At 43.0% G+C, this 16958-nt stretch overlaps 1 protein-coding gene across 3 annotated transcripts in view; it reads right to left on the reverse strand.

The window, feature by feature from the left end:
- The window catches only part of inpp5d (inositol polyphosphate-5-phosphatase D), a 52937-nt gene that overhangs the window by 12382 nt on the left and 23597 nt on the right, over nt 1-16958 (reverse strand). For all 3 annotated transcript variants that reach the window (XR_004209625.1, XM_031822313.1, XM_031822314.1), the window contains 10 exons: nt 13170-13260; nt 11754-11831; nt 11306-11383; nt 10922-11045; nt 7120-7223; nt 5505-5607; nt 5069-5265; nt 4380-4497; nt 3013-3109; nt 2417-2555 (listed from right to left, as the gene is read on the reverse strand). Coding sequence is in view for 2 of the 3 variants with exons in the window: in XM_031822313.1 (XP_031678173.1) it covers nt 2417-2555; nt 3013-3109; nt 4380-4497; nt 5069-5265; nt 5505-5607; nt 7120-7223; nt 10922-11045; nt 11306-11383; nt 11754-11831; nt 13170-13260 (1129 nt within the window). In the remaining variant the exon portion in view is untranslated. The remainder of the gene's footprint in view (nt 1-2416; nt 2556-3012; nt 3110-4379; nt 4498-5068; nt 5266-5504; nt 5608-7119; nt 7224-10921; nt 11046-11305; nt 11384-11753; nt 11832-13169; nt 13261-16958) is intronic.

Below are 16958 nucleotides of genomic sequence, written 5' to 3' on the forward strand. Positions count from 1 at the left end.
ACATGACCGAATACAAACAGTGTAGCTATTCCCTCTGAAAGGCAATCAAACAAGCTAAGCGTCAGTATAGAGACAAAGTAGAGTCGCAATTCAACAGCTCAGACACCAGACGTATGTGGCAGGGTCTACAGTCAATCACAGAGTACAAAAAGAAAACCAGCTCCATCGCGGACACCAATGTCTTGCTCCCAGACAAACTAAACAACTGCTTTGCTCGCTTTGAGGACAATACAGTGCTACTGACACGGGCCGCTACCAAAACCTGCGGGCTCTCCTTCATCGCAGCCAATGTGAGTAAAACATTTAAACGTGTTAACCCTCGCAAGGCTGCCTGCCCAGACAGCATCCCCAGCCGCGTCCTCAGAGCATGCGAAGACCAGCTGGCTGGTGTGTTTACGGGCATATTCAATCAATCCCTATCCCAGTCTACTGTTCCCACATGCTTCAAGAGGGCCACCATTGTTCCTGTTCCCAAGAAAGCTAAGGTAACTGAGCAAAACGACTATCACTCACTTCCGTCATCATGAAGTGCTTTGAGAGACTAGTCAAGGACAATATCTCCTCCACCCGACCTGACACCCTAGACCCACTCCAATTTGCTTACCGCCCCAATAGGTCCACAGACGATGCAATCACCATCACACTGCACACGGCCCTATCCCATCTGGACAAGAGGAATACCTATGTAAGAATGTTGTTCATCGATTACAGCTCAGCATTTAACACCATAGTACCCTCCAAACTCGTCATTAATCACAAGACCCTGGGACTCGACCCTGCCCTATGCAACTGGGTCCTGGACTTTCTGTCGGGCCGCCCCACAGTGGCAGTGGCAGTGGCACAGTAAGAAACAACATATCCACCCCGCTGATCCTCAACACTGGGGCCCCATAAGGGTGTGTGCTCAGCCCTCTCCTGTACTCCCTGTTCACCCACGACTGCGTGGCCACGCACGCTTCCAACTCAATCATCAAGTTTGCAGACGACACTACAGTGGTAGGCTCGATTACCAACAACGACGAGACGGCCTACAAGGAGGAAGTGAGGGCCCTCGGAGTGTGGTGTCAGGAAAATAACCTCTCACTCAACGTCAACAAAACAAAGGAGATGATCGTGGACTTCAGGAAACAGCAGAGGGAGCACCCCCTATCCACATCGACGGGACAGCAGTGGAGAAGGTGGAAAGTTTTAAGTTCCTCGGCGTACACATCACGGACAAACTGAAAAGGTCCACCCACACAGACAGCGTGGTGAAGAAGGCGCAACAGCGTCTCTTCAACCTCAGGGGGCTGAAGAAATGTGGCTTGTCACCAAAAACACTCAAACTTTTACAGATGCACAATCGAGAGCATCCTGTCGGACTGTATCACCACCTGGTACGGCGGGGACCGAGAGACTGAAAAACAGCTTCTATTTCAAGGCCATCAGACTGTTAACCAGGCATCACTAACATTGAGTGGCTGCTGCCAACATACAGACTCAATCTGTAGCCACTTTAATAATTAATAATTGGATGTAATAAATGTATCACTAGTCACTTAAACAATGCAACTTTATATAATGTTTACAATACCCTACATTACTCATCTCATATGTATATACTGTACGACTGCTCTCGCCTATTTTTCAACCGCTGTCCCTGGGCAGGTTATTAAAAACAATAACAATATAGACAATCATTGAGCAGTGAGCACACGCAGAACAATATAGGACAAGCAAGACGTAGCATACAGACAGAGCAACATAGGACAAGCAAGACGTAGCATACAGACAGAGCATCATAGAACAAGCAAGACGTAGCACACAGACAGAGCAACATAGGACAAGCAAGACGTAGCATAGAGACAGAGCAACATAGAACAAGCAAGATGTAGCATACAGACAGAGCAACATAGAACAAAAAGCAACAAGACAAAATTCATAAAAGCAACAAAGTGTTTCCACACCTCACAAGCTACAGACAACAGACAACATGGAAAGCGGCAACACACAGCTAGGGATTAGGATCACACATCTGATTGACCTTTAGCCATGTCTTCATGCATTTTGTGAAAGTGTGATATGTGGTGCAGTTATGTGTGTCTGATGGGGGTGATGAAGTTGTTGAGAGTTGTTGATAGTCGATAGAGCAGTTGAGAGTTGTTAATAGTCGATAGAGCAGTTGAGAGTTGTTGATAGTCGATAGAGCAGATGAGAGTTGTTGATAGTCGATAGAGCAGTTGAGAGCTGTTGATACTGTAGCAACCTTAACCCAACACAGCCTCTTTAAAAGGTTCAGATCTCTTAGCATAACGGTTAAGGTTGAGTTGACAGTCGCTGGACCCAGGTTAGAGTCCCGGTCAGGCTACCCCCCCCCAAATTTCATTACAATACAATCTCCACATCCAGCGTTTACTGCTATGCTAGTTCAACTTACTGTGGATGGCAATTCAATTCGATAATTCAGATCCCCAAGCCAGAACAGATGAGTGAATCGATGTGTGATGTCAAAAGGATTCAGTTTCTTATCTCCAAGATTCAAGAAACGTAGGATGCTGACGTAATTTTGGTTGCGTCTGGTAAGAGAAATAAAATGTTGAGAAAATAAATGTCTTGCTTTCAAGTACTTGAGATATGAAGAGATATGGTATCTTCTTTTCTCACGTTTAGCTATTTTTGCAATATGCAGACTCATATCTTTGTGTTCCTTATTTCATCAAACAGAAATGAACAGAACCAGTTAAAGGCTATTTAAGAAATAGAGCAGACAAGAAATAACAACAGACATCCTAAATAATACTGGAGCATAAAACAACCACCTCCCCAAAACTGGTAAGAGTTTAGAGGCATTTTGAGGAGATGCTAAATATTCTGATATTGTGTCAGTGGAATAAATACACTCTTTTTTGATTTAGCTCCATTTTGCTTTCAATATAAACTGGTTTCTAGGGGTCAGAACTATTTCAAATGCTTGAGGATTCTTACATTCTGATGATATAATTTGTCAGCCATTTTTTAATCCCTGTAGCTCACCTGAGCTTCTTCTCGCTCCCCGAAGTCAGGTGACTGTTGACGAAGCCAAAGGAAGTACCGTTGAACATGAAGGACACGCCCACTGCTCCCTTATTTCCTGGAACATAAAGGAAAAACAACATGGATGTGATGTTAGGCCTCTCTACTGTTTGTGCCTTTCATCGTCTCGGTTGTTAATAAAAAGAAGGCCAGTTTCCCAGACACAGATTAAGTTTAGTCTTGGACTAAAAAGCAATTTCATTGGAGAATCTTCATTGCACATGCATTTTAAACCAGAACTAGGTTTCATCTGTGTCTGGGAAATTGGGCCAAAGAGTGTGCAGTGAATTGGTGGGTCTGCAGTGAATTGGTGGGTCTGCAGTGAATTGATGGGTCTGCAGTGAGTGGATGAGTCTGCAGTGGGTGGATGGGTCTGCAGTGAGTGGATGAGTCTGCAGTGAGTGGATGAGTCTGCAGTGAGTGGATGGGTCTACAGTGAGCTGATGGGTCTGCAGTGAGTGGATGGGTCTGCAGTGAGTTGGTGGGTCTGCAGTGAGTTGGTGGGTCTGCAGTGAATTGATGGGTCTGCAGTGAGTTGGTGGGTCTGCAGTGAATTGATGGGTCTGCAGTGAATTGATGGGTCTGCAGTGAATTGATGGGTCTGCAGTGAGTGGATGGGTCTGCAGTGAATTGGTGGGTCTGCAGTGAATTGATGGGTCTGCAGTGGGTGGATGGGTCTGCAGTAAATTGATGGGTCTACAGTGAATTGATGGGTCTGCAGTGAATTGATGGGTCTGCAGTGAGTGGATGGGTCTGCAGTGAATTGGTGGGTCTGCAGTGAATTGATGGGTCTGCAGTGGGTGGATGGGTCTGCAGTAAATTGATGGGTCTACAGTGAATTGATGGGTCTACAGTGAATTGATGGGTCTGCAGTGAGTGGATGAGTCTGCAGTGAGTGGATGGGTCTGCAGTGAATTGGTGGGTCTGCAGTGAATTGGTGGGTCTGCAGTGAATTGATGGGTCTGCAGTAAATTGATGGGTCTACAGTGAATTGATGGGTCTGCAGTGAATTGATGGGTCTGCAGTGAGTGGATGAGTCTGCAGTGGGTGGATGGGTCTGCAGTGAGTGGATGAGTCTGCAGTGGAAGGATGGGTCTGCAGTGAGTGGATGAGTCTGCAGTGAGTGGATGAGTCTGCAGTGAGTGGATGAGTCTGCAGTGAGTGGATGAGTCTGCAGTGAGTGGATGATTCTGCAGTGAGTGGATGAGTCTGCAGTGAGTGGATGAGTCTGCAGTGGAAGGATGAGTCTGCAGTGAGTGGATGAGTCTGCAGTGAGTGGATGATTCTGCAGTGAGCTGATAGGTCTGTAGTGAGATGATGGGATTTACCCAGTGCATTGGCGATCCCTGTCTTAACGCTGTCTGAAAAGATGTGTGAGATTCTGTTTTCGTGCTCTGGCTTGGCTAGCACAACGATGCGGATGTTCCATAGGGTTTGGATGGCTATCTGAACAAAATACAACACATAATAATTACAATAAAACACATATGAATCTTTTTATTTTTTTATGGTGAATTCTATTACAATCTGACAGTCACTGTCATTTGTTTTAATGTAATGTCCCAAGGCTTAATTGCAACCACATATACAGTCATCTCAGGTGGATGAGATTAGTTGTAATGTGTAACCTACCTAATACCAGTGTAGAAATCAGGAGTAAGTAACTATACTTAAGGGGAGGTTTCCCGGACTCAGATTAAGCATTGTCCTCAGATTAAACCTTGTCCTCAGATTAAACCATGTCCTCAGATTAAACCTTGTCCTCAGATTAAACCTTGTCATCAGATTAAACCTTGTCCTCAGATTAAGCCCTATCCTCAGATTAAACCTTGTCCTCAGATTAAACCTTGTCCTCAGATTAAACCTTGTCCTCAGATTAAACCCTATCCTCAGATTAAACCCTATCCTCAGATTAAGCCTAGCAAAGTCAATGGAAAAATGAAAGTGCTTTGTAGTCCAGGACTAGGCTTAATATGTGTCCTGGAAACTGGCACTGAGTGTTGAGATAGTAACTGACTTGTTTGAAGCTGATATTGGTGGTTCCTCTCAAGGCACTCTTCAGTGTGTCTATCCACTCCTTCTCCCCCAAGGGATCTTCCTGAGTCCCGATCACATAGATGTCATGAGGAATGTGGTCGGCCGTGTCGTCCCTGGTCTTGCCCTGACCCTTACACTGGAACCAGGATGCTATGCTGTGCGGCGGACTGGCGTTACCTGGAGGAAGAGGTAATTATCAATCAATCAATTGTATAATTGTCCCAATTAATCAATGTGTAATTAGCTGTTGAGTTCTTGAGCAAAATAATTATCGACTGAGCTGAAGTAGCAATATCGATATCGAACAATATTGATACTAATTGATAAATAAAGTATTTATTATCAACAAATTGATGCACTGGGTAGATTGTTCTATGTATTTTAGTTAATGTAGACATCGAAGGCGGCCATTTTACCCATATTCCAGGTACCAACGAACACAGTGATCATATCTGGCTCAGGCTTGTCCGAGTGTTTGTTCTTCATCTGCTGAAGGAGTTGACAGAACCCTTCTCTTTTCTGGTGACACACACACACACACACACACACACACACACACACACACACACACACACACACACACACACACACACACACACACACACACACACACACACACACACACACACACACACACATACACATACACACACACACATCAGAAAGATGACCACACAGTTTACATGAAGCCATAGCTTGGTGGTACGTGTACAAGGCCTTCAGAAATTATTCTCACCTTTTTACATATTTTGTTGTGTTACAGCCTGAATTCAATATGGATTAAATTGTGTTTTTTAAATATACATGTTTTTACACACAATAGGCCAGTAAGTCAAAGTGGATTTATGTTTTTAGAAATGTTTATAAATGAAAAGCTGAAATGTTTTGAATCAATAAGTATTCAACCCTAAATAAGTTCAGGAGTAAAACTGTTTTAAATTGCAATAATAGTGTTCAACATGATTTTTGAATGACTACATCATCTCTGTACCACACCCATACAATTATCTGTAAGGTCCCTCAGTCGAGCAGTGAATTTCAAACACAGATTCAACCACAAAGACCAGGTTTTCCAAAGCCTCACAAAGAAGGACACCAATTGGTAGATGGGTATAACATAACATATATATTTTTTAAAGCAGACATTAAATATCCCTTTGTGCAGGCTGTAGTTATTAATTACACTTTGGATGGTGCATCAATACACCAAGTCACTACAAAGATACAGGCGTCCTTCCTAACTCAGTTGCCGGAGAGGAAGGAAATTGCTCAGGGATTTCAACATGAGGCCAATGGTGACTTTAAAACTGAGGATGGATCAACAACATTGTAGTTACTCCACAATACTAACCTAATTGACAGAGTGAAAAGAAGGAAGACTATACTTTAAAACAAATTCTTCCAAAACATACATCCTGTTTGCAACAAGGCGCTAAAGTAATACTGCAACAAACGTGGCATAGAATTGAACTTTTTGTCCTGAATACATAGTGTTATGTTTGGGGCAAATCCAACACAACACATTACTGAGTACCACTCCCCATATTTTCAAGCGTAGTGGTGGCTGCATCATGTTATGGGTATGGCTATAGTCGTTAAGGCCTGGGGAGTTTTTCAGGATAAAAAAAAGATACCGAATGGAGATACTGTAAGCACAGGCAAAATCCCAAAGGAAAACCTGGTTCAGTCTGCTTCCCAACAGACACTGGAGATGAATTCACCTTTCAGCAGGTCAATAACCTAAATCACAAGGCCAAATATACACTGGAGTTGCTTACCAAGAAGACAGTGAATGTTCCTGATGGCCGAGTTACAGTTTTGACTTAAATCTACTTGAAAATCTATGGCAAGACCTAAAAATGGTGTGAATACTTATGTAAATGAGATATTTCTGTGATAAATGTTCAATACATTTGCAAAAAAATCTACAAACAATTCTAAAAATCAATTTAATCCGTTTTAAATTCAGTCTGTAAAACAGCAAAATGTGGAATAAGTCAAGGAAGGCACTATAGTTCCTCTGAGGTATACCTTTGTATCGTCGAAGACAAACTCTTTCCTCAGAGTCTTCTCCTTCTCGGTCTCCACCACGATCACCAGTTTGGCAACTTTCTGGGATTTCACCAGCTGTAAAACTACACATGACATAGATTTAAGGCTACGTCCACAAGTGTCTTAGATTACTTCCCAAATGATACCCTTTTCCCTTTATATGGCACTACTCTTGACCAGGGCTGTCGATACATGACGCAATTTACATGACGACATTTTTAGTTGTTTTGCAAATGAGTTGCTTCGTGACTGCTTCGTGAAACACTCCCCTGCATAAGCAACTCATCTGCAACCATGGAAACGTTTCAACTTTGTGCAACTAGTTGCAAGCAACAGCCAATCAAAACAAAGACTTTTGACACATGATCCAATCGAAAGGTTCAGAATTCTGACCCAGTTGTCATGTCAACACAGCTGTCAGTGCTGCACAAGCACAACCAGTGATCAGCGTTGACAGAACAGAGACTAGCACAACAGGAGATGTAGGGACCACGTTCAGGAAGGAGACGCGTTCTGTCTCCTAGAGATGAACGTACTTTGGTGCGAAAAGTGCAAATCAATCCCAGAACAACAGCAAAAGACCTTGTGAAGATGCTGGAGGAAACAGGTACAAAAGTATCTATATTCACAGTAAAACAAGTCCTTTATCGACATAACCTGAAAGGCCGCTCAGCAAGGAAAAGGCATTGCTCCAAAACCGCCATAAAAAAACAGACTACGGTTTGCAACTGCACATGGGGACAAAGATCATACTTTTTGGAGAAATGTCCTCTGATCTGATGAAACAATAATAGAACTGTTTGGCCATAATGACCATCGTTAAGTTTGGAGAAAAAAGGCGGAGGCTTGCGAGCCGAAGAACACCATCCCAACCGTGAAGCACAAGGGTGGCAGTATCATGTTGTGGGGGTGCTTTGCTGCAGGAGGGACTGGTGCACTTCACAAAATAGATGGCATCATGAGGGAAGAAAATTATGTAACCCCATTGAAGCAACACCTCAAGACATCAGTCAGGAAGTTAAAGCTTGGTCGCAGATGGGTCTTCCAATTGGACAATGACCCCAAGCATACTTCCAAAGTTGTGGCAAAATGGCTTAAGGACAACAAAGTCAAGGTATTGGAGTGGCCATCACAAAGCCCTGACCTCAATCCCAAAGAACATTTGGCCTACAAACCTGACTCAGTTAGACCAGCTCTGTCAGGAGGAATGGGCCAACATTCACCCAATTTATTGTGGGAAGCTTGTGGAAGGCTACCCAAAATGTTTGACCCAAGTTAAACAATTTAAAGGCAATGCTACCAAATACTAATTGAGTGTATGTAAACTTCTGACCCACTGGGAATGTGATGAAAGAAATATAAGCTGAAATAAATAATTATCTCGACTATTATTCTGACATTTCACATTCTTCAATTAAAGTGTTGATCCTAACTGACCTAAGACAGGGAATGTCTACTTGGATTAAATGTCAGGAGCTGTGAAAAACAGAGTTTAAATGTATTTGGCTAATGTGTATGTAAACTTCTGACTTCAACTGTAGCTGTGTTGTTGGTGTTTTCAATCTAATTTTGGTGTTTTCAATCTAATGTAATGCATCAGATGACATGGGGTGAGTTTAGAATTCTCAAATAAGCAGCTTCAATTTGATTGGCTATTGCATGCAATTTTAATGGCGTTTGAGTAACTTCATGTAACAGCAAAATTGCTTGAGATTATGCCACTTGCAACTGCAACTAAAATTGCATGAAAGTTGCTTCCTGTCTAAAGTCTAAGGCCTAGATACAGCCCAGAATGTAACCCCAGTCTAAGGCCTAGATACAGAGTGTAACCCCAGTCTAAGGCCTAGATACAGCCCAGAATGTAACCCCAGTCTAAGGCCTAGATACAGAGTGTAACCCCAGTCTAAGGCCTAGATACAGTCCAGAATGTAACCCCAGTCTAAGGCCTAGATACAGCCCAGAATGTAACCCCAGTCTAAGGCCTAGATACAGCCCAGAATGTAACCCCAGTCTAAGGCCTAGATACAGCCCAGAATGTAACCCCAGTCTAAGGCCTAGATACAGCCCAGAATGTAACCCCAGTCTAAGGCCTAGATACAGCCCAGAATGTAACCCCAGTCTAAGGCCTAGATACAGCCCAGAATGTAACCCCAGTCTAAAGCCTAGATACAGCCCAGAATGTAACCCCAGTCTAAGGCCTAGATACAGCCCAGAATGTAACCCCAGTCTAAGGCCTAGATACAGAATGTAACCCCAGTCTAAGGCCTAGATACAGAATGTAAACCGAGTCTAAGGCCTAGATACAGAATGTAACCCTAGTCTAAGGCCTAGATACAGTCCAGAATGTAACCCCAGTCTAAGGCCTAGATACAGAATGTAACCCCAGTCTAAGGCCTAGATACAGAATGTAACCCCAGTCTAAGGCCTAGATACAGAATGTAACCCCAGTCTAAGGCCTAGATACAGAATGTAACCCCAGTCTAAGGCCTAGATACAGAATGTAACCCCAGTCTAAGGCCTAGATACAGAATGTAAACCCAGTCTAAGGCCTAGATACAGAATGTAACCCCAGTCTAAGGCCTAGATACAGAATGTAACCCCAGTCTAAGGCCTAGATACAGTCCAGAATGTTTCCCCAGTCTAAGGCCTAGATACAGAATGTAACCCCAGTCTAAGGCCTAGATACAGAATGTAACCCCAGTCTAAGGCCTAGATACAGAATGTAAACCCAGTCTAAGGCCTAGATACAGAATGTAACCCCAGTCTAAGGCCTAGATACAGAATGTAACCCCAGTCTAAGGCCTAGATACAGAATGTAACCCCAGTCTAAGGCCTAGATACAGAATGTAACCCCAGTCTAAGGCCTAGATACAGAATGTAACCCCAGTCTAAGGCCTAGATACAGAATGTAACCCCAGTCTAAGGCCTAGATACAGAATGTAACCCCAGTCTAAGGCCTAGATACAGAATGTAACCCCAGTCTAAGGCCTAGATACAGAATGTAACCCCAGTCTAAGGCCTAGATACAGAATGTAACCCCAGTCTAAGGCCTAGATAACTGTTCTGCCTTATTATTATTCGACCATGCTGGTCATTTATGAACATTTGAACATCTTGGCCATGTTCTGTTATAATCTCCACCCGGCACAGCCAGAAGAGGACTGGCCACCCCACATAGCCTGGTTCCTCTCTAGGTTTCTTCCTAGGTATTGGCCTTTCTAGGGAGTTTTTCCTAGCCACCGTGCTTCTACACCTGCATTGCTTGCTGTTTGGGGTTTTAGGCTGGGTTTCTGTACAGCACTTTGAGATATCAGCTGATGTACGAAGGGCTATATAAATAAATTTGATTTGATTTGATTTGATTAGATACAGAATGTAACCCCAGTCTAAGGCCTAGATACAGAATGTAACCCCAGTCTAAGGCCTAGATACAGAATGTAACCCCAGTCTAAGGCCTAGATACAGAATGTAACCCCAGTCTAAGGCCTAGATACAGAATGTAACCCCAGTCTAAGGCCTAGATACAGAATGTAACCCCAGTCTAAGGCCTAGATACAGAATGTAACCCCAGTCTAAGGCCTAGATACAGAATGTAACCCCAGTCTAAGGCCTAGATACAGAATGTAACCCCAGTCTAAGGCCTAGATACAGTCCAGAATGTAACCCCAGTCTAAGGCCTAGATACAGAATGTAACCCCAGTCTAAGGCCTAGATACAGCCCAGAATGTAAAAACAAAAATAGAAAGACTATTTACTATTATAGGAGGAATAAAGTACCTACTTTTATTGTGTACAAAGTATTTGTCTTCTGGTCCGTCTTTATATTTCTTGAAGTAGATCTTCCCAGTTTCCACGTCCACCTTGATGAACATCTTGTTTGTGAGACCAAGCAACTCTGATTTGACCTGTAAAAGAAGACCACGACCTCATAAATTCACAAAAGGAACCTTGTTCCTTGTTCAATTAAACCGTGCGAAGACAATTTGGAGTTTACCCTAATTGATAATAGAGATTATTTTATTTATTTTTTGTTTCAGATAAGTTTCATAATCCGTTGTGCCTTTGATTTTCAATTCAGTGGTAACATTGTTATCATGAAACACAATGATAGTTTTTTTTTTTTGGGGGGGGGGGGGGCTGCAGTATCTCATTTTGTTCAACTTACTTCAAATGTAATAGGTGGTATTAGAGACTTCCTGTGGCTTCCATCATATCCTACCGACTCAAACAGAGCAGCTTTGGCCTGTGGAAAAAAAAGGAAACTACAGTATGTGAAAAGGAAGCATTTACTCCTGAAACTGTTTCTGTTTCTGGTCTGGTTTTGGTCAAAGTGTAACAGGAAAGACGTTACGACATATGAGAGATCATCTACAGCAGGGCCAGTTAGTGATTGATAGAAATAGTAAATGAACAAGCTATTGCTAACGTTGCTAACGTTGAATAAATAAAAAATAAAAAATAAAAATGTCAGAATAAGATTGTGTCCCAAATGGCAAACATATTCCCTATATAGTGACCTACTTATGACCAGAGATGTATGGGCCCTGATCGAAAGTAGTGCACTATTTAGAGAATGGGACAGGCCCTAAGTTTAGAAAAGTGTTAAACATTACTTTATCCTCGATGGAGTAGAGCAGTTTGGTAATTTGTTCCAGCCTGAATGACACAGCCTGACCTGAATCTGCTGACACCTAGAAGTTAAAAGCAGAAACGTGAATTCAACATGAGGGCAGAGGCAGCCTTCAGCGCATCACATAGGAAATATCATTAAAAACACAAAGGACTTGATAATATACATACTGTACATTAGACCAGAGATGATATAAATACTGTACACTAGACCAGAGATGATATAAATACTGTACACTAGACCAGAGATGATATAAATACTGTACACTAGACCAGAGATGATATAAATACTGTACACTAGACCAGAGATATAAATACTGTACATTAGACCAGAGATGATATAAATACTGTACACTAGACCAAAGATGATATAAATACTGTACACTAGACCAGAGATGATATACATACTGTACACTAGACCAGAGATGATATACATACTGTACACTAGACCAGAGATATACATTCTGTACACTAGACCAGAGATATAAATACTGTACACTAGACCAGAGATGATATACATACTGTACACTAGACCAGAGATGATATAAATACTGTACACTAGACCAGAGATGATATAAATACTGTACACTAGACCAGAGATGATATAAATACTGTACACTAGACCAGAGATGATATAAATACTGTACACTAGACCTGAGATGATATACATACTGTACACTAGACCAGAGATATAAATACTGTACACTAGACCTGAGATGATATAAATACTGTACACTAGACCTGAGATGATATACATACTGTACACTAGACCAGAGATATAAATACTGTACACTAGACCAGAGATATACATACTGTACACTAGACCAGAGATATAAATACTGTACACTAGACCTGAGATGATATAAATACTGTACACTAGACCAGAGATGATATAAATACTGTACACTAGACCAGAGATGATATAAATACTGTACACTAGACCAGAGATATACATACTGTACACTAGACCAGAGATATAAATACTGTACACTAGACCAGAGATGATATACATACTGTACACTAGACCAGAGATATAAATACTGTACACTAGACCAGAGATTATATAAATTCTGTACACTAGACCTGAGATGATATAAATACTGTACACTAGACCAAAGATGACAGTAAAACTAAACAGAAGTGTCTGATAAATTGTTAATAATAGCCACCTGTTACCATGCAGCATCTATATACCTACAATCAGATAGCATTATTACTCATTTTACAGAAAGACAAAGACCCTCTAGTCGAGAATGGATCCTCATACTGACCTGTTTCCTTACTGAATACTGATGTTAAAATAATACCATCTTGAATGCAGCTCATACTGTCCCATCTCCTTACTGAATGTTGACGTTAAAATAATGGCTAATATAAGGTTGATTATAATAACAACCCACCTGACTTCTCATTCGGCCGACCCCTGGGGACAGCTGTTGGTCTAGAAGCCTCTGGAAGGCCTCCAGAGTGGGCAGGGTACGGGAGATCTCGCTGACAACACAGGAGCACAAGAAATGTAAATTCAACCGAAAATACTTAATTCATCCCACAAAGGTTAGGGTTCATCAAATGTTGTTTTCCAGGTTTGGAGTCAATCAATTCCATTTCTATTCAGTTCATTTCCATGAATTGACCCCAACCCTGCGGTTAACAGTGAATGCTAAGTGCTTTAAATGTTGCAGATATATACAGTGGGGTCCAAAATTATAATAATGACTGTATAAAATAAATAATTAAAATGTGGCTAATTATCTTATTTTCTATTAATGCAAATTGCTCAGAAAATGTTATCAAATCAAGCTTTATTTATACAGCACATTTCAGACAGAATACACAATGTCCTCAATGTCCTCAATGTCCTCAATGTCCTCAATGTCCTCAATGTCCACAATGTCCACAATGTCCTCAATGTCCTCAATGTCCTCAATGTCCACAATGTCCTCAATGTCCTCAATGTCCACAATGTCCACAATGTCCTCAATGTCCTCAATGTCCTCAATGTCCTCAATGTCCTCAATGTCCTCAATGTCCACAATGTCCACAATGTCCACAATGTCCACAATGTCCACAATGTCCTCTACAGGAAAAAAGACGAACTGAACAACTAAAACGCACCCAAAAGGAAAAGAAAAGCTAAAAATATGTGTTTCAAGATCTCTTTTAAATATGTCCACAGTTTCAGCCCCCCTCAGGGTCTCTGGCTGGGAGCATAATAACTAAATGCTGGGGGCATAGTAACTAAAGGCTGGGGGCATAATAACTAAAGAGTGGGGGCATAGTAACTAGAGGCTGGGGGCATAGTAACTAAAGGCTGGGGGCATAGTAACTAAAGGCTGGGAGCATAGTAACTAAAGGCTGGGGACATAGTAACTAAAGGCTGGGGGCATAGTAACTACAGGCTTGGGGCATAGTAACTAAAGGCTGGGGGCATAGTAACTAGAGGCTTGGGGCATAGTAACTAAAGGCTGGGGGCATAGTAACTAAAGGCTGGGGGCATAGTAACTAAAGGCTGGGGGCATAGTAACTAGAGGCTGGGGGCATAGTAACTAAAGGCTGGGGGCATAGTAACTAAAGGCTGGGAGCATAGTAACTAAAGACTGGGGGCATAGTAACTAGAGACTGGGGGCATAGTAACTAAAGGCTGGGGGCATAGTAACTACAGGCTTGGGGCATAGTAACTAAAGACTGGGGGCATAGTAACTAAAGGCTGGGGGCATAGTAACTAAAGGCTGGGGGCATAGTAACTAAAGGCTGGGGGCATAGTAACTAAAGGCTGGGGGCATAGTAACTAAAGGCTGGGGGCATAGTAACTAAAGGCTTGGGGCATAGTAACTACAGGCTTGGGGCATAGTAACTAAAGACTGGGGGCATAGTAACTAAAGGCTGGGGGCATAGTAACTAAAGGCTGGGAGCATAGTAACTAAAGGCTGGGGGCATAGTAACTAAAGGCATAGTAACTAAAGGCTGGGGGCATAGTAACTAAAGGCATAGTAACTAAAGGCTGGGGGCATAGTAACTAGAGGCTGGGGGCATAGTAACTAAAGGCTGGGGGCATAGTAACTAAAGGCTGGGAGCATAGTAACTAAAGACTGGGGGCATAGTAACTAAAGGCTGGGGGCATAGTAACTAGAGGCTGGGGGCATAGTAACTAGAGGCTGGGGGCATAGTAACTAGAGGCTGGGTGCATAGTAACTAGAGGCTGGGTGCATAGTAACTAAAGACTGGGGGCATAGTAACTAAAGGCATAGTAACTAAAGGCTGGGGGCATAGTAACTAAAGGCATAGTAACTAAAGGCTGGGGGCATAGTAACTAAAGGCTGGGGGCATAGTAACTAAAGGCTGGGGGCATAGTAACTAAAGGCTGGGGGCATAGTAACTAAAGGCTGGGAGCATAGTAACTAAAGGCTGGGGGCATAGTAACTAGAGGCTGGGGGAATAGTAACTAGAGGCTGGGGGAATAGTAACTAAAGGCTGGGGGCATAGTAACTAAAGGCTGGGGGCATAGTAACTAAAGGCTGGGAGCATAGTAACTAAAGGCTGGGGGCATAGTAACTAAAGGCTGGGGGCATAGTAACTAAAGGCTGGGGGCATAGTAACTAAAGGCTGGGAGCATAGTAACTAAAGGCTGGGGACATAGTAACTAAAGGCTGGGGACATAGTAACTAGAGGCTGGGGGAATAGTAACTAAAGGCTGGGGGCATAGTAACTAAAGGCTGGGAGCATAGTAACTAAAGGCTGGGGACATAGTAACTAGAGGCTGGGGGAATAGTAACTAAAAGCTGGGGGAATAGTAACTAAAGGATGGGGGCATAGTAACTAAAGGCTGGGAGCATAGTAACTAAAGGCTGGGGGCATAGTAACTAAAGGCTGGGGGCATAGTAACTAAAGGCTGGGGGCATAGTAACTAAAGGCTGGGAGCATAGTAACTAAAGGCTGGGGACATAGTAACTAAAGGCATAGTAACTAAAGGCTGGGAGCATAGTAACTAAAGGCTGGGGGCATAATAACTAAAGAGTGGGGGCATAGTAACTAGAGGCTGGGGGCATAGTAACTAAAGGCTGGGGGCATAGTAACTAAAGGCTGGGGACATAGTAACTAAAGGCTGGGGGCATAGTAACTAAAGGCATAGTAACTAAAGGCTGGGGGCATAGTAACTAAAGGCATAGTAACTAAAGGCTGGGGGCATAGTAACTACAGGCTGGGGGCATAGTAACTAAAGACTGGGGGCATAGTAACTAGAGGCTGGCGGCATAGTAACTAAGACTGGGGGCATAGTAACTAAAGGCTGGGGGCATAGTAACTAAAGGCTGGGGGCATAGTAGCTAAAGGCTGGGGGCATAGTAACTAAAGGCTGGGGGCATAGTAACTAAAGGCATAGTAACTAAAGGCTGGGGGCATAGTAACTAAAGTCTGGGGGCATAGTAACTAAAGGCTGGGGGTATAGTAACTAGAGACTGGGGGCATAGTAACTAAAGGCTGGGGGCATAATAACTAAAGACTGGGGGCATAGTAACTAAAGGCTGGGGGCATAGTAACTAAAGTCTGGGGGCATAGTAACTAAAGGCTGGGGGTATAGTAACTAGAGCCTGGGGGCATAGTAACTAAAGGCTGGGGCATAGTAACTAAAGGCTGGGGGCATAGTAACTAAATGCTGGGGGAATAGTAACTAAAGGCTGGGGGCATAGTAACTAGAGGCTGGGGGCATAGTAACTAAAGGCTGGGGGCATAGTAACTAAAGGCTGGGGGCATAGTAACTAAATGCTGGGGGAATAGTAACTAAAGGCTGGGGGCATAGTAACTAGAGGCTGGGGGCATAGTAACTAAAGGCTGGGGGCATAGTAACTAAAGGCTGGGGGCATAGTAACTAGAGGCTGGGGGCATAGTAACTAAAGGCTGGGGGCATAGTAAACTAAAGGCTGGGGGCATAGTAACTAAAGGCTGGGGGCATAGTAACTAGAGGCTGGGGGCATAGTAACTAAAGGCTGGGGGCATAGTAACTAAAGGCTGGGGGCATAGTAACTAAAGGCTGGGGGCATAGTAACTAGAGGCTGGGGGCATAGTAACTAAAGGCTGGGGGCATAGTAACTAAAGGCTGGGGGCATAGTAACTAAAGGCTGGGGGCATAGTAACTAGAGGCTGGGGGCATAGTAACTAAAGGCTGGGGGCATAGTAACTAAAGGCTGGGGGCA

Source organism: Oncorhynchus kisutch, linkage group LG4 (assembly GCF_002021735.2).
Source record: "Oncorhynchus kisutch isolate 150728-3 linkage group LG4, Okis_V2, whole genome shotgun sequence".
Lineage (NCBI taxonomy): Eukaryota > Metazoa > Chordata > Actinopteri > Salmoniformes > Salmonidae > Oncorhynchus > Oncorhynchus kisutch.